The 18,652-nt window shown below is 35.6% G+C and overlaps 1 protein-coding gene across 3 annotated transcripts in view; it reads left to right on the forward strand.

The window, feature by feature from the left end:
* KCNIP4 (potassium voltage-gated channel interacting protein 4) overlaps window positions 1–18,652 on the forward strand; it is a 368,227-nt gene that overhangs the window by 34,725 nt on the left and 314,850 nt on the right. Inside the window, exons 1-2 of one of the 3 annotated variants that reach the window (XM_015862837.3) lie at window positions 2,628–2,847; window positions 3,219–3,367. The exons of the other annotated variants lie outside the window; for them this stretch is intronic. Coding sequence (XP_015718323.1) covers window positions 3,220–3,367 — 148 coding nt within the window. The 5' untranslated portion in view covers window positions 2,628–2,847; window position 3,219. Of the gene's footprint in view, window positions 1–2,627; window positions 2,848–3,218; window positions 3,368–18,652 lie in introns of those variants that run through there. 3 annotated transcript variants of the gene reach the window in all.

Raw genomic sequence — 18,652 nt, forward strand, 5'->3', positions numbered from 1 at the left:
TTCTTACCCATTTCATTAACTTTTTGTTGGAAGATCTCCCCATTCCCAGATCCTGGGTTGTTCAGTCTCAGTAAATTCCAGGTACCAGTCCCCTGTAGGTACACTGATTTCAGTAACAAAGCTCATTTGGACTTGTTGAATGGTTCATCCTTCCACCAATCAGTGTACTCATAGTTCCTTTTTGTCTTTTGCCTATATTATTTAATGAATCTAGGTACTTAGGTAAATGACGGATTCTGTGGATTTAGAATCGATATACTTTCCACACATGGTACTTTTTTGGATGTTTCTTACGTGGCCAATTTATCTCTAGTATTACATATAATTATTTTTTACGGAAATTAGGTTTGTAAATGTGGTATCTCAGTTGAAGTTCTTGGTGTCATGATAAATAAAACACAATTCTCAGCTTCACTTAAGCAACTCCTGAAGATTTCAGTGAAGGTTCTACCCCCTCCATATCACTTTGGGTGGTGTCATGCCATTTGTTTTCATGTATCCCATCTCTGGCAAAGGTTTTCTGTGTTCTTACTTCTCCTAAAGAACCACATTCAACTGCTAATGATGGGGACATACCAAGTAACTTTCTACTATTGTCAAAGTCTAGACAGAATACATTCCTGTTTACTGTCCCAGCATGGCTTAATGTTTCCAGACACCCTTCTCAGCTCCCATGTCTGCTTCCTCATTCACTCCCTTGGATTCACAAACCTTTGAGATGAAGCAGCTGTGCATTGTCATTAAGGATGATTGGAGAGGGCATGAGAGATAGCATTTGAGTTTGAAGATCAAGAGTTTTGATATTGACCTTTAAATAGACAAGCAGTTTCTTTGCAGATTTATATCAGGAAACTTAAATACAAGTAATTTCAATAACACTAGTTTTAGCTGTTTGGAGCTGTACTGTATGATACTGTGTAGTTTATGAACCCAGACCTGCTAGACATAATGGTTTACCGCCTGTGCATGACACCAGAAAAAAAAGCTGGCTTTCTGTGGATGCCCTGCACAGGCAATGTGATCAAAAGTAAACTTCCAGTTTCCAAAGGGATTAATTTCTGGAGTGCATTAATTTTATTCTAAGACAGATATAAAAAATGACTGGGAGGAAATATTTTCAAACTAGATACTATTTCCATGCAATAACTTACTTTTGTGATTTCTTCTTCCAAATCAAAATTCTCTTTCAGCAATCATCTTGAAATCCATGCTGGAACTTTTGTGGTGAAAACATATTTCTTAGCAAAGTAAAATATCAATATAATATCCATTTTCAGAATAACGCCTTTTAAAATTACTAGATGTGAGCTGTGAAATGTACTTAACTGGAGGAACATTCTCTACAGCATTTGTAGAAGTTCCAGAAACTCTTACCTGATTGAAATTCAGCTCACCTTGATAGCAGCTTGTGGTGGGAACAGAGCCATGACTGTAGTGCTGTGTCATGCAGTAGGACTCAGCAGACTGGATAGCAGCAGGTGCTGTTCAAACAGTGCAAATTTTAGTCCTCATCAGTTCTGGATAATGAAGGGTCTGAAATATATCCCTAGGTAAGAGTTTGAATGGAAGTGCTCCCCTACACTGTAGCTGCCTAAAAATCTGTTGTTAAGGCCCACACTCTTATGAACAGCATTGACTGATGATGGATAGGTGCAAGTGTTATACTTTAAAAGCTTCAACTTAACACATACTGGTAAATCTGAGATGTCTCCAGATGTTGTAAGTAGGTACATGGTTTTGTGTGTTATGCTTTGTCCTAAGTCAAAATTCATTTGCACATAGGAAATTTCACATCATGCATTGGGCTTAGGTGGCTCAAACTTGCAGATTTGTGTAATCATCAATGAAACTAATCCAGTTAGAAGGAAATCTGAGAAAAAAAATAATTCAGAACTCTAGTACATTTTCAAAGATACATTTCAATAAATGAAAATAACTTCCTGGAATCTTTTGCATAATCAATAGAAAATTCACACAATGAAGTGATGAGTTATGTCATACTTTGTTTAGGAAGTAATAGGTTTAAAATTGAAAAGTCACCTTTATTTCTGTAACTCATATCTACTACAAAAAATGCCAACATTTTGTTTTTTTCTCTCCTACTTTTTTTGTCTGTGGGGCAGAAATTGCTGTGAGAGGATGAGAGGGAAGTAGTGGCTGCTTTGTTGTCCTTGTTTTGGTTGGGTGTACTTACTGGATGTAATTAGAGGAGCTCACCTGGAGCAGTCCTGAGCCCACTGTCAAATGGCTGCAGCAGTGCAGCTGTTCTGTGCAGTTCTGTGCTCAGCAGTAGTGCACTCCTTGGCAGCTCATGCTGGAACCAAATGAAGAGCAAACAGAGGAATGCTGCTTTGGACTTCTTCGTGACCTTGGGGTAGAATAAAAGTACAGGAGTGCTGGGCAGGCATGTTTTTTTTCTTGTATGTTTTTTTTTCTTCAAATTATAGGCCCTGTAGTAGGTCTTGGTTTAGGTTGTAGTCAGTGGTGGTAGTTCCCAGTGACCCCCTGGCTCCTTCAAAGTGGCAGTCCATAAAGAAAAACAACATCTTAAAGAAATTTACTGGTTTATCTGTGTGAATCAGAAGGTAGCATAGAGAAATGATCCCCAAGAGTACAACTGGCTTTAAGTGGCTCAGCTGCTTTTCTGCATTTGAGTGACACTGGCATTAAGGCAGCTCAGAAACTCAACTATTCATCTTTTCTGGGTAGAGCAGCTGCCCTTCAGTAACAGCTAGAGGAGTGCAGCTCTGCTTTATGACACCGATGTAAGGCAAGCTAAGATAGGAGGGATAATAGGTTCATGCATAGAGGATTACGTTGTTTCCTTTACCTAAACAACTGACTCAGGTAAGAAGTAAATATTTATTTACCATCTAAAGATTTTACATAACATATATTTTAAGTAAAATCAGAGGATTTTTTTTTATAATAGAAATCTAATGTTTTTATCCCTATATATTTTTGTGCAAATAAATTAATATTTCAGATTAATAATTCATGCCATAAGAATATGAATACAGTAATTCAAGTTAATTAATACTGTAACTGTATCAGCTAAGAATAATTGTGAGATCCTAAAACTCTTCCCTCTATCCTCCTTCCATCTCCTCCATTTCCCCCCCACCCTCCACCCCCTATTTCCCTCACCCCCAGTCTATGAATTTAAGTTGTGCATATATATACCTTTCAGGAAAAATAAAGGTTAAGTTTTTGTTTAGGATGGATATGTTAGCCCCTGAGAAGAAAGCACATGAAGAGAAAGAAGATTTGCAACAATATCATCAGAAACCTGCAAACTGCAAGAAACTGCTTAGGAATTGCTGCTTGGTGAAACGATTTTTTGCCTGGAAAAGTTTGAGCACTAAAGGTACCTTTCCTATTGAATTTTTCAGTGTAGGGGAAACTGTTGTCTTCCCAAGAATTCTTTTTTTTTTTTTTTTATAGAGGTGCTACTGAATTTAGCATCAATCACATTACAGGTACAAAAAGTCTCTACTGTCTTGGATCTATTGTGCACAGAGATTAGAAATGGTACAGCTTTGATTGAAGGTGCTTTATCCTAATGTGACATAATTAATTGTACTGCATGAGCATTCTTTTTGCAGCTCATCAAAATACATCATCTACAGAAAAGACCGGCAGAAAAAAAGAAATCCTTCAATCATAAGCTAAATGACTAAATGTAAAATCACAGTAATTAAATTCATCAATTTATTAGGGCTCAGCCCCCAAAGCTGTTTTGATGTTTAAAAACTGCTTTGATCATTGTCAGGGTATATTTACATAGAAATTACACGATCAATTCCTTTGTCTTAGAGGAAATAGAGAAAGGTAATTTTTATACATAATGATGCTGTATACTGTACTTATTAATAATTATTAAAATAAATGCTTCTATTTAAATTGGAACTTGGCTGTGAAATATCTCACCTATTGAAAGCCTAACTCTTTTATGAATAATAAATTAAACAGCAAAGAAATGATGGTTAATCTTCTTCACATCATATTCATCTGGAATATATCCACATTTAAATATTATATTCAGCACTATTTTTTACCTCTTTTTACTATCATATTTGTATTTTGTGCCATTATGTAAAATTAAAACAAAAAATCCTGCCCCAAATGCCCCTTTTGTGGTTTGGCAGCATTTTTCATCCCCTTGGCACACTGTTTATGACAATAAAAATCCAAGCCCTCTGTAAATTGAATTTGTGTCAGTCAGAATGATAAAGTAGATGACATTGTTTTGTCATGAAGATCTAAGACACTGAACCCTGAATGATATGTTTTTTAATTTATACTTCTGCTATAAAGGGTATGTGTCTCAACATTTGGAAGAAGTGAGCTGGTTAAATACAACCTACATCTGGCTATAAACTGCCCCTATGCATGTGTTATCCATGTAGACATGTTTTATATGCATAATCTTTTAGCTATTCTTGACCGCTCATTTCTAAAGCTTTAGGATAATACTTACAGTGAATCACTGCTTTAATCTTCATGCATATTATGATTTGCTAAATACAACTTTGATTTGTTTATCAGTTTGCACCTGTAACTCTCTGCACTTTTATTTATTTCTTTGTACTGTTATTAGGGCTAAAGGAACAGAAATAAATTTGATGTAACCCTTTTAAAACTCTCAGCCCTCTGTTCATAGGAATTTAGATTTTCTTTTTTTTTTTTTTCTTTGATTGAGTCATTTCATAGTATGGTATTTATCAACAATCATTAGTAGGCTGAAAGAGTCAGCTCTCTTGTCATAGTTCATGAATAAATGTGGCTTGCATTGAACTTAGTATGTTTGATTCTTCACTACCTTTAAACTGACTAATCATTTGCACCTCTGGAAAGGGTCTAAAAACAGTTGATAGGAAATTATAGAATTAAGGATTTAAGGATTTTTCTTTTGGTTAAGTGAGCCAGGAGATTCTGTAAATGCAGTTACTTGGGTTGCTCCAAAAGAGACAAATATGAGAATTTAACACACAAAATTAAGCCTTTAATTTTGTTTTGTCTAGTACTAAATGATAAAAAAAACTTATTCCCATATACTTTTACAAGAATCTTTGGATATTTAATAGGGTCACAAAAACTGATATCCTGAGGTACTTTCTTCAGCGCTTTTCATTTTTCCAAGGTGGCCAAATAGGTTTTCTTGAACTTTTGAACCTTTCTCTTAGTGATACTGCTATAGCATCTACAAAGTATGTGGCTACTGAGATACTAATCTCAATGTTATCTATACGAATTGTTGTTGGCAGAATTAAGATGAGTTTGCAAATGATACAGTGGTGGCTCATTTCCACTTAGGCATTCCATGACAGAAATCAGGTTCTCTAATGATTGTCTTGAGCTACCTTACACTAGTGAAATTTAATACTTAAAAACATCTCAATATGCTCGTTTATATTTTTTAAAAATAATGAAAAATGTAATTGCTGAGTATGGTAACTGACTGCCACTGTAATGATTTCTAGTTGGAAATATTGTGTAGTAATATGCATCTGAGCTTTCTGTTAAAGCAGAGGTGGTTTCTTCTCTACAATTTGGTTTTCTTATTTTATTACTTATTTGATCTTGAAACTGAGTTTGTCGACATGTTTTTATGGAACTAATTATACTTTTAGAGTCAATTTCCATTTATGAATTTGGAGCAGGCAAATGAAAATGTTCATATGTTGTAATTCTACTTTTGGAATAAATGCTTGTAACTCTGTTGGTAAAATCTTAGAGTATTTGAGAACTGGGGGTTCTTGTCCTGGTTTTTCTTCTTCAGTATCTGTCATATGAATAAGAATATTGTAACAATAATACTGAAAAGATGACTACACTCAGCCCTTCTCTATTAAGAATTAAAATAGCACAAGTTTAATGCAGCAATGACTGCTCCAAAGGAAGAACAATAGAATTAAATATGGCTTATGGGATTTCAAGGAAAAGTAACTGGAATAATGTTGTCAGTGGGATACAATTCAATACTAAGGACACAATTGTAACTGCTGTTGTAATTGTAGCTTATTTGACTAATTCCTCACACAGCAATTTCAGAGAGTAGATTTAATGTAGGTAAGACTGAAGGAACATTTTGGGGCTATTGCTACTTATATCTTGATAATGCAGTGAGCTCTGGGCCCAAGAAAAACTGGAGGGTTTCTCTTTCAAAAGTTTGTTGTCCTTAAGTAATTCTGTACTAATTTGGCAACATACTCAGTTAACTTAGAGTGGTTATGAGTCTTTCCCCATTATTCTATGCCACGAATATTTACCCTGCTGCAGATTTTTTAAAATGCAGATGAGATGCCAAGATGAGAATAAGTTGCCTTTCTCAAATACAAATTTAGAGGAAATGTAAGTCTGACTGCACTAAATACTGATGAAAAATATTACTATTATCAAATTTTGTTATTTATAATTTCTTAAATTATTGTTTTCATTTCCTCACACCATTTATTTATGAGTTAAGATATGAATAATTTAGGAATAATTCCAAGTTGTCAGTTAATGAGTGTATCTTTCACTGTCAACTGGTGCATTTGACAAAATATTTAATGAAAACATGCCAAAGTTATTTGAGAACAGGTTAAATGTTCTGCTCTGCCCAGAATACTTCATATACTTTCAGACCTCAGATATGTAAAAAATTCCTGATGGAGTTTTTCATTACTAATTTCTTAAATATGGACTTCCTGTGAAGGAGATGATAGTCTGTCCTGAATTGGACATTTAACTTTTCTTCTATGAAAATATGTTGTTCAAAGTAAACAAAAATACTTTTTAATATTGAAGGGGGGTTTTTGACAGAAGCACTCTTACAATGCATATAAGACCTTTTTTCTAATAAGAAATGGAGCAAAGACAAACTGAAAGGTAGACAGCAGGTTTATATACAAAATTTAAAATATATATTTTTTACTCTATCAAAGCTCACAGAGCTAGTAACTAGGAGTTTCCCACCTTTATTACCAAAGCAAAAGGGTTTTGTTTTATTTTTCTTTCTTTGTTTTTTTTCTCTTTCCACGTGGAGTTATCATAGAGTGATAGTTATTGAGGTCTGCCTATTTTCACATTTACTGAAGTCATCCTTCTCTACAATAACAATTTGAAATGAAGGAAGATAAAAATGAGAGAAAACAGCACCAAATAATAAATATTCAAGGTGTCCTTGAATGTCTCCAGGGATGGTGCACCCACAACCTCCTTGGGCAACCTGTTCCAATGCTTTACCACCCTCTGTGTGAAAACCTTCCTCCTAATATCTAACCTAGAACTTCCCTGTCTCAGTTTAAGACCATCCACCCTTGTAAACAGCTGTTTCCCCTCTTGTTTCTAAGCTCCCATTAAGTAGTGGAAGGTCACAATGAGGTTTCCCTAGAGCCTTCTCTTCTCCAAACTAAACAAGCCCAGTTCACCCAGCCTTACCTCATAGGAGAGATGCTCCAGCCCTCTGATCATCTTAGTGGCCCTCCTCTGGACTTGCTCTAAGAGCCGAATGTAGTTAGTTCTCCTGAGTTCATTCACTTTTCTCAAAAACTGCTCTTCACAATCTTTTCTGAAAGGATTGCAGAAATAAAGATCAGATATTGTTCAGTAACTGAATTTGTATCCGTCAGTTGTGCCATTTTTCATGTCATGTCAGTTCAGTATTTCTCCTGGGAATTCTGTTTCCTTCTAGATACTTTGATCAATATCATATAATCATGAGAAGACTTCAAAGAACTATAAAGGGAAATTTGTTCTATGTACCAATATAGCTGGAATTTTTATGACTTTTCTGAGACTGAAAGCCTATAAGAGAAGAAAAAAAGAGAAAGCACTATGTACCCTGTCCTTTCTATTGTAGATGGTCAGCATGTGTAAATAAGACTAAAATATTTCCCCACAAAGTCTTTCCAGAAGAAAGGAGTTTTTGTAGCCTATTAATATACATATTAGTCACTAAAGAGATTAATACAACTAAGATTTTGTACTTTGAAAACAAACAAAAATCTATTCAAATATTGAATCTATCGTAGTTTTAGCCAATACAAAAATCCTTATTTATTTTGTAAAGATTACAAGAAGAGAAACTACCACGGGAATTCAAAATGAATTTTGTCAAGTTGAAAATTTTATGAAAATGTTTTACATTTTGATTGATGATACTGTTGGTAAGTAAGCTACCAACTAAACCTAGACAATGTTACAGTGGTAAAAACTTATTCATTTTGAGTCTTTTAATAACATTTCCATAGATAATGACCATCACCTGGTCTTGCTTTAGGTATTTCTGCAATCACAATGAACTGAGAATTAGCAATGTTTTCTTATTCAAGTCTAACAATGCAAAAGTTATTGTAGTATCTTATACCACCTTATATTGGATAGAAAATGTGGTTGTATTCTTTTTATTTGTTAAAGTTGCAAGCAATATGCTTCTATAAATCGTTCTCCCAGAACCAATGAAGGACTCGTAGATAAATCATTTCCAGTGTAAAATAGAATTGTTGTTTCTCTTGTTGAATAAGCATGAAAAGATTGTTTTAAAAAATTTTATTAAACTTGTTGGAAAGTAAAGGAAAACGATCAGAGAAAATAACCTATTTTCCTTGTTCTTTTCCGCCAGAGTATTTTTGCCTTATGTTAAAGGAGTTTGTATGAAGAGACTTGGCAAAAAGGGGAGACTTGTAGTTTTTTCCTTTCTTTCTAAATGCTAACTCCAAATAACAAATCATGGCAATAAAATTAAAAGCTCTCCCTGGTGAATGTCATTCTTTTAAATTTGCAGTATGGAGTGATCTAATCTCAATACGACCTCTGAAACTCTCTTCAGGGCAGCAGTAATAGTTAATGGTACAAATTAACAGCAAAGCATATTGTGTGGGAATGTTTGTTATCTCTCAGGTTGTTAAGAGTGAAATTGGAAGGACATAGTTTCTCACAAGTTAGAATCACTCCAAAGTGATTATTCCAGAGTGATTAATGTTTTGAAAGGGGCTTTTTACTATGCATTTGTGTACAGACTTGGTAAATTGAGCAATGTATGTAGTTAATGAAACTATGAGACTCTGGTATGTGTATATAAATTTAATGTAGCATCCTTTTTGGCTCAGGGAAGTTTAATGATCAACCTCTGAAATGTGTCTTAGATAATAGCAGCATGTATACCTTCTTAGTTCTTCTCAGTCTACTTAGACTTCAGCAAAACCTTTGACATGGTCTCTCACAGTATTCTCCTGGGGAAGCTGGCTGCCTGTTGCCTGGACAGGTACACCCTCCTTTGGGTAAGGAACTGGCTAGAGGGCCATGCCTTGTGGGTAGTGGTTAATGGACTTAAGTCCAGCTGGTGACCCATTGCAAATGGTGTCCCCTAAGGGTCAGTACTGGGGCCCATCTCGTTTAATATCTTTATTATTATATCTTTAGTGTGCCCCGGTGGCGCAAGTGGTAGGAATGCCGCCTTGCAACACCAGGGCCCGGGGTTCGAATCCCCCCTGTGGTGCAAGTGGTAGAAGTGCCGCTCTGCTACACAGAGGCTCAAATCCCGGGAGTTGGACTCCATGATCTCTAAGGTCCCTTCCAACCCGCACGAGACTATTACTATTACTATTACTATTACTATTACTATTACTATTACTACTACTATTACTATTACTATTACTATTACTATTACTATTACTATTACTATTACTATTACTATTACTATTACTATTATTACTATTACTTTATTGATGACCTAGATGAGGGGATTGAGTGTACCCTCAGTAAGTTCACAGATGACACCAAGTTGGGAGGTAGTGTCGATTTGCCTGAGGGTAGGGAGGCTCTTCAGAGGGAGGGATCAGGATAGGCTGGATTGCTGGGCTGAGGTGAATGGGATGAGGTTCAACAAGGCCAACTGGCAGGTCCTGCACTTTGCAAAAGTAAAAAAGTTTTACCAAAGTAAAACTCAAACTGCACAAATCTTGCAACAATTGCTAGTTTACAGCCTGGGGAGAATCTGTACTTACTTATCTAGTGATAACCTTAGAACTTCTGTTATTTATGCCAATAAATTGTTATCCATATTTTTTTTTTTTTTAAAGATGCTTAGCAAGGATAGGTACTAGACAAGTGTTAACCTCCCAGCAGAATGTGGATGTGTCACTATGTGGAGTTTCTGCTTTATGCTTTCCTGGCTGTACAGATATTGCACAGTGAGGTGTGTTTTTCCTTTTCTCTAGAATGTTTATTTCCTTCATGTTAGAATGCATATTTATGGTCTCCTGCATTGCCACCTTTGCAATCCTTCCATTCCTCTGAAGAAAGTTATAGTTATTGGGAGAGACATGATACTAGAAAGTGAAGCATGACAGATTGCTGCCTAAAAATGCTACTGTGGCAGAAGGGCATGTTGAACTTGCAAGCTTTTCTGTCCCTTGCTTCTCTTTCTACAGACCAATGTTGGCACTAAATATTATGTAAAACTTCCTAAAAAGCAATGCCTAGTGATAAACAAGCTCTAATTAAGAACTATTTCAATCTTTTTTTATTAGGTTGAGATTTTTGATTGTCACAAAAGTGTGTTTTCATATAAAAAGCATGAATGACCATTGAGCTGACTGGGGACCTTCCCAGGGCTTTTCTCTGAACTGTGCATAACAAAATTTTATTTTTCAGTTGAAGTCTTTAATCCTACTTTGCAAAGATCACTTTAATCTTCAGGCAGTTTAAAATGATAGAAAAATCTGTTCTAAGATATTTTGAATTTGGCCTAAGATTAAAAAGAATATGTGGTAAATTGCTTGTTATGCGCAAGCTATATCAGAAAAATGAGTTTCTCTAATCCTAGTTGTTTCTCTACTAGAACTGGACTTGCTGCTTCAATGTCATGCAGATATTTAAAAATGATTAATTGCAATGTAACATAGAAATTATATGACCTGAACAAGAAAGCAAACTATGATGGTAAATCTGATTTCTGATTTTGTCTCCCCAGTTTTTCTTTCACTATTACACAGTGTGTGCCACTAAAATAAAGAATAGTTAATTTATTGAAAGCCATTTACTTAAAACTACAGTTCTGAGGATCAAACGTTTGGGATATAATATACGTAGAGAATCACTCAATTTGGGAAACTAAACTATATTCTTTATAAAACCAGTATATACTTCCTGTTAGTCTCTGTACTGACAGTATCTTTGATTTCTTTTGTGTCTTCCCACGACTGCTTTTTTATTTAAAGCATTCTATAAATCAAAAACTAATAAGCTGAAAAAGTGTATTAGATTAAATGGAAGGACTTTCATATTCATTGCATACTTAGAGAATGGAATCAATCTTTAAATATCTTGCCACTTTCCATCTGGGCATTATTCCAGCAATTTAAGTGGCTAAATATATTGAGAGTGTTCCAGATTAAATGGTAGTTCTGAGTGTCTTTTTATAAATGGTATGGCCCATAAAGAACTGATTTTTTTAAATTTTTTTTTTTCTGGTGGTTCAAGTTATGTGAGTTTTGTTTACTGGTAGTTTCAAAATATTAGAGTAGTATAACACAGTTGTGTTTGTATCTGCCCCTGTATCAGTATCTGCCCCTGAAAAATCCCAAGACTTGAGGGAGCACTTCTACTGCAGATCTTGTAAGCTGCAAAAAAACAGTTTCTTCACAGTACACCAAATTTTTTTCATAGTGAGGAATTAGATCTACAGAACTTCTCACAGAAGGTCAATTTAAAACAAAGAACACAATATCTTAGAAGTGGAAAGTTAGAGCAGAAGAAGAGAGGAAAAAAAAAAACAAGAAAAAAAATCAGCAAGAATGATTGTAGTAAAGTACTCTGATCTAGTAAAGTCATATGTTTGGTGGCCCTGCTAGGCAGGGGGGTTGGAACTACATGATCCTTGAGGTCCCTTCCAACCCGGGTCATTCTGTGATTCTGTGATTCTGTGATTGAAACAATAACATTATATCTTGATTTATTTTTTTTTGGCTTTTTTTTTTGTTTTTTTTTTTTTTCCCCAACCCCGTTTAATTTAATTAGTACTGTTGCCTTTCTTGAGCGTTTGTTTCCATTGGAGTCTGCAGTGTGTTCATGACAGTCCTACTGGCAAACAATATTTCTGACAGGACAGATTTGCCCTCCTTTCATTTCAGAAGGGGTAAGTGGAAGGACTTGGTGCTGTTCATTGCTCCAGTAATGCCATCCTGCTGGGACCTCCCTGCTGTTCCTTCTGGCAACATCATCTTCTTGGCAAGAAGGTTTGTTCTCAGTTGTTTTTTAATTTTCTCATTCACCCATTCTTTGTTCTAGAGACACACAAAAAGTCTGCAAGGGACTGGAATTCTTCACAGTGGATTCTAAATGTTTTGTGGGTGAAAAAGCTGTATTAGTCATATGTGGCAACACTGCAACTGAACTTTCCAAATCACCTCAATCTATTGCCAATAAACCTGCACTATGTGGTAAAGCAGAAGGCATACTTGGTATCACATATGTCACTGAAAATGATGCTGGGAATATTTAGATACCTTTTTAGCACTTTTTGTACTGTTCTTTAACAAAAGCAAGATACATGGTGGGGGCGTATCTTGTGATACATTGAGATCACCATCTTTCCCCAGGGTAGATGAATTCTGTATCTGACATTATAATATCTGAAAGTGTAGGGCAACAGAAATGGAAGCTGGGATCATTACATACTTGGCTAAACAAAGTCTGAAGTTAAAACTATCTTGAATATAACTGCAAAAGTGAATAGCAGGAAAAATGTGTAGTAGTCAAACCTCTGTCCATTCAAATCAGCCAGTTCTCAGAATTTAACTAGCATCTTCCTTGTTATAACTCAAGTTAATATGTGTTTATTGAAGTCATAAAAATAATGCAGCTTTTCAAGGTAGTGCCTATTATCCAAGCTTATAAATATCTCTATGTTTATATTTGTACATGTTTATCTTTGTTGGTTGAGAGGTACAATGTTTTAACTTAAGAATGTTAGGCTGACAAGAGCTACTTTCCCAAGTTAGGATAGTTCAACTGCTTTTAATGCAGTCCATTTTCTGACACTCAGTTCATGCCACTTCTAATGTCACCAAGACAAAAAATGACCAGTGAGAAAGATCAAGATTGGGGGAGGGAAAAAATCACAATGTCCCTACAGAATCCTCAAAATGAAACTTTTTTCCAGAATTTCAGTATTATCCCCTGTGAGAAATATCTCTGACTTCAGAAATCACCCATTTTTAAACAACGTGGGTCACAATCAGCTTGTTGTATCTATCAGTTTCTCAGCTGTTGATTTTTCCTGAAACTAAAACAACTCTACATTCTACTTTTTAGTAGACAGAGTGTAAATTGTCAGGCAAGGAACTGATTTGTAGACATGCATGCAAACAAGTGAATAGTGCAACTCCTTTGCTGTCAGTTGAACAAGCTAGAAAGCAGTGAACAAACCAAGAAACAGAAAAGGAAGGAGACCTTCATAGTTAATTTATACTGCAGAATGAGATTTCTTCTGCCACTGTTCCTGCTATGTTATGTTAGAAGATTCGTTTAAAGCAAACTGTAGGGAATGGTCCTGTATATTTCTTGTCTTTGGAGCAAAACCTTATGATTTGGTTTGTAGAATCTTGAGCACTTGCAGCACTGAGCACCTTACAGGATACTGAGTACTTGGCTTTGAACATATTTGAGAAGGTGCATATTAAGCAATGTGAAAATGAGCTTCCATGAATTTCCTACCAGGTGCCCAAATTAGTCAATACCTTTGATCTTAGTTTCACTGTGCCTCTGTTCTGCATAAAGTAAGCGTAATACTAATACCCTCTCATCTCAAAGGGATGTTGTGAATATAAATGTAGCAATATTTGTGGAGCACTCAGACGCTGTAGTGATGAACACTGTAGAAAACATTTTGAGTTCAGGCTTTAAATGTTTGAGAAGAAAATGTCTGGGTACAAGTTGTGGAAAGAGTGAAGTTTTGAATTTGGTGAATAAGTAATATCCGTGAATTACATTATCAAAACAAGCTTCTATTTAAACAAGAGGATGTGATTGTACCGTTTAAAGATTGCACTGTAACATAGAAGTGGAAAGGGGCTTAAATGATGCTATTAAGATTTTTGAACACAGTGCCATTCCTTTGCTATGAGCTTCCTATATAAGCAATATGTATAGAAACATTTCCTAGTTTGAAGGATTTATAACACAAAACTCAGAACTTGGCTGGTAGTTTATGCTAAAAGTGGGAGTAAACCAAAGTAATTGATCAAGTGATTGGGCTTTTAGTTACGAAGTGTGAAAGATGCAACAAGCATGGAAGGATGTACGACTTATGTGTATAACATTACATCTTGGCCTGCTAAAATCTATGAGAACTTTACCATAAGTTTCATCATAGTGGCATCACTCAATTTGCTTTATTCTAATGCATCTATATGAGAAATGCTACAATTAAGATAAATCATTGTAAATATATATACCTATATATACATATATCATTTTTTTTCCCGTGGGTTTTGTAATGTTAGGTTTTAATACATGATGTATTTCATGGGTGTCCACCTTTCTGGCTTGCCTAGGCTGCATTTAATGAAGAGGAACTGTTGCATATATGTGGGCTGCTTTGAATATAATACCTCCTATTTATTTTCATGGAAAGTACAATAGAGCATCTACATAGGGAGCTAGGAGATATGGTTTAGGGGTTTTCTGTAGGTATGGTAAAGGGAGGACGGTTGGACTAGATGATCTTATAGGTCCTTTCCAACCTTGTGATTCTATGATTCTATGATAGATACAGTGAGCACAGTGACTCTGTTTGATAGAGCAAATTCCCAGTTACAAAGTACTACTTTTCAATATAGTCATTACCACTAGCTTTGCATTTTCACCAGTGATGAACAAGAGCCTTCACAGCATGCTTGTGAAAATCTGTACCAGCTGAGGGGCCAAGCTTCCACAGTGGGAGCTTTGCTGTGCTGCATGGATTCTGCAGGCTGTGGGTTGGATGTGCCTGCTGTGTTTACCAGCAAGGTGAATTTGGAGAAAGAAGAGCTCCTTTGTTAATTTTTGCTGGAAATGATCAGTGTCTCATTTTGAAGGAGGTCCCAATTTGCAACTTATTTAACTGATAGCCCCACTTTAACTCCTTATTTACTTGATGCTATTTGAAGTAAATTTTGAAGTCTAAAAGTCTTGGGAAAAGAACTTGAAATTTTTGAATTTTCATTACCAGAATCAAATAAGAGAGGTTAAAAAAAATGCAGATTTATTTTTATAATTCAGTTAAGCTGCAATTGATTATATACTGGAAACTAATCAGTATACCATAATTGAAGAGATATTTTTGGACCAATGTACCAGCTGGTATCACAGATGGTACAGATGGCATAAGGCTCTTTAATGGGATAAGGATAATGTGTTGGCGCAAAGAGAGCTGAATATATGAACATGTGATTTTTATTTGCCATTATGAACTGTCTAATCAGTGTAATTTCAATTCATACACAGTTCTTACATTTGTATTCCACATATCTGAATAAATAAATATTAAGGTTGATACTTTCCAGTCAGTGATATCAGTACAAAACTGTACTCTTCTAGAAAACATCACATACTATGGCAGAGAATAACTCATTAACTTTCCTAATTTAAAATAAAGAATTGTGTGGCAAGTTTGATATTAAATTTTTAAAGAGAATTGATATTAAATTTTTGGAAGCTGGAGAAAGTTCCTGAGAAAAGTTTATTAATTCATGATCTTATACTGGTGTTTGTATGGCAAAATGTATGAAGATCAAGTGGATGTATATTACTTGACAACAGTAGATGGTTTTCATTGATTAGTATAGATTTTACTGGACTTAATTTCTTCTTGTACGTATGGTATCCTGTATAGTAGTGTTGACTTCAGAAGATTTCTTCTTGCACCCCATTCTTTTCTCACTTAGCTGCTTTGTGTACATTGCACAAAACACAAGTGCTATCTACAATATGTTCAGTACCCACTGTAGTGTTTTCGGTCACAATGATTCCTTTAGGAATTGCTGGATAAGCAAATTTTCTGATGTCTGATATAAATCGGACATGGACTAAAGTTGCCACTGTGTAATTTTTAATAATTTGAATCCAGATTCCATTTTCTTTCGTATTTAGGAGTGCTCTGTTCATAAGGACTTGGTTGTTGTATTTTTCCAGTTTAGGTAAAACCTTCTCCTAAATTATTTAAGCTTTTATTTTATGCATCAAGATTGCTGAAGTTTATTTTATGAGATATTATACATGAAAGCTCATTACTGCATTTTTAGAGCTATTTCCAGATCATACAGAAATGTGGCTAAAGTTTCTTTAGTGTCTTTTTGTCTTTTATCATCTATTTTCTCTCCGCTCAGAAACTAAAAGTTAAGTTCTTGTCTTTGAAAGAGTTATATTTTTTATCTGAGCTTTTAGATGTCAGCCATTTTGTATTTCAGACCTATATGCATATATTTATTGGCAATATTATTCCTTGATTTACTAAATGCCTCATGGTAAATTGCCATCAACTTTCTGGTTTTGTTTTTTGACAAGCTATTGTTTTAAATAATTTCAACCTTATGAGCCTCTTTCTCAGTTAGGGTTGTTACTACAACTCAGTGATTTTCAAACAGCAATTAAGTTATTGATTTCAAGGCTTTTTTTTTTTTTTTTTTTTTTTTTTTTTTTCCCCACCCCTCGAAACTGTATGACTTGCTTTTTCTCTAGTTATAAATGGTATATTAACTGTCTTACAGTTTTACTTATTCAGCCTGGCTAATCCTCATTGCATAATATAGAGTTTATAGAGTTTAATTTACGCCACAACTGCAGATTCTGAAGATTTGGAAACTGGTGATAAAGTTGAAGCAGTGCTTTGTTTTCTAAGTCCTGTAATAGACTCATAATAGACTTACACCCCATTGCTGAACTAGTCATCTGCATGAGATGTCAAGCTGCATTACCTTTTTGTATTCAGTAACTGGCAGGGTACCATAGCCTTTTTTCTAAGTGCAAGATGTATTTTGAGGACAGCTATCTTTATTTTTCATTAATTTGTAAATAGTGTTATTTTAGATACTTTTTAGTCCTATTCTGAAGTAAAAAAAAAAAAAAAAAAAAAAAAATTGCAATAAAAAAAAACGGATGAGGTTTAACAAAAGCAAGTGTAGAGTCTTGCACCGAGGAAGAAATAATTACATGCACCAGTCCAGTCTGGGGGAAGACCTGCTGGAGAGGAGCTCTGCTGAGAGGGACCTGGGTGTCCTGGTGGATGACAGGTTGGCCATGAGCCAGCAGTGTGCCCTTGTAGCCAAAAAAGCCAATGGCATACTGGGGTGTATTAAAAAAAGCATGTCCAGCAGGTCGAGGGAGGTGATCCTCCCCCTCTACTCTGCCCTGGTGAGGCCTCATCTGGAATACTGTGTCCAGTTCTGGGCTCCCCAGTACAAAAAAGACAGAGATCTCTTGGAAAGAGTCCAGCGGAGGACCACAAAGATGGTGAAGGGCCTGGAGCATCTCCCCTGTGAGGAGAGACTAAGCAAACTGGGCCTGTTTAGCCTTGAGAAAAGAAGGCTGAGAGGGGATTTGATCCAGGTTTATAAATACCCGAAGTGTGGGGGCCATAGAGGCGAGGCTGGTCTCTTTTCAGTAGTTTGTGGGGACAGGACTAGGGGTAATGGGCTGAAACTACAGCATAGGAAGTTTCGCACTAATGTGTGCAAGAACTTCTTTACAGTGAGGGTGACAGAGCACTGGAACAGGCTGCCCAGGGAGGTGGTGGAGTCTCCTTCTCTGGAGATATTCAAGACCCGACTGGATGCCTACCTGTGTGATATGGTGCAGGGAGCCTGCTTTGGCAGGGAGTTTGGACTCGATGATCTCTAGAGCTCCCTTCAAACCCCTACAATTCTGTGATTCTGTGAAATACTCCACAGGTCCACAAGTTCCTTTCTTAGTAATTATCTGGTATAAAGTAGCCATTGATACAGAAGAAAGAAGTCTGATTACATGGATTAGCTAATAAGAATTTCCCCAGGTAATATTTTAGGTTGATTATCACTTACTATTTTAGTAATGGTACCAAAAGCATGCAATAACACGGTCATATTTAAATGAATTACCTAATATAAAGGTACCAGATTATTATTTTAGAAAGGTTGGATGGTTCCACTTCATTTTTTATTCTATCATATTATATATATATTATATGTCAAAAAGTAATAATTTAAGTCTCTGAAGCCATAATACCTGAAGATTTTTTTATTTTTTTATTTTTTTAATGTACAAGCATACATTCACATGTATTTAAAATATTCACTCACTATATTACCCTGAGATGTCACCTAAGGACAAAATTTCTTCTTTCACTCAGTCAACTTAGGAGAAATGTGGGTCAAACCAAATGAATATGTATATATATATATATATGCATATACACTGCTTGCATATCTGCTTGATCATCACCATTCAGACATAACAGGAATCCAGCTGTTTTTCAGGATGGTGATGTACTATGCAGAGATACAACAGCTGAGCTAAGTCTGCAGTGGGAAATAATATGCAAGTAAGTGCTAGTGCAGGACATTCGCTAGGCTAATTAGCCGACTAAGCAGTGCTAACTATAGCAAGCATTGTGCCACGTAGGCAGAGCTGTACTACTTCTGAGATTCGG

Source organism: Coturnix japonica, chromosome 4 (assembly GCF_054131305.1).
Source record: "Coturnix japonica strain WE chromosome 4, WE-NBRP24, whole genome shotgun sequence".
Lineage (NCBI taxonomy): Eukaryota > Metazoa > Chordata > Aves > Galliformes > Phasianidae > Coturnix > Coturnix japonica.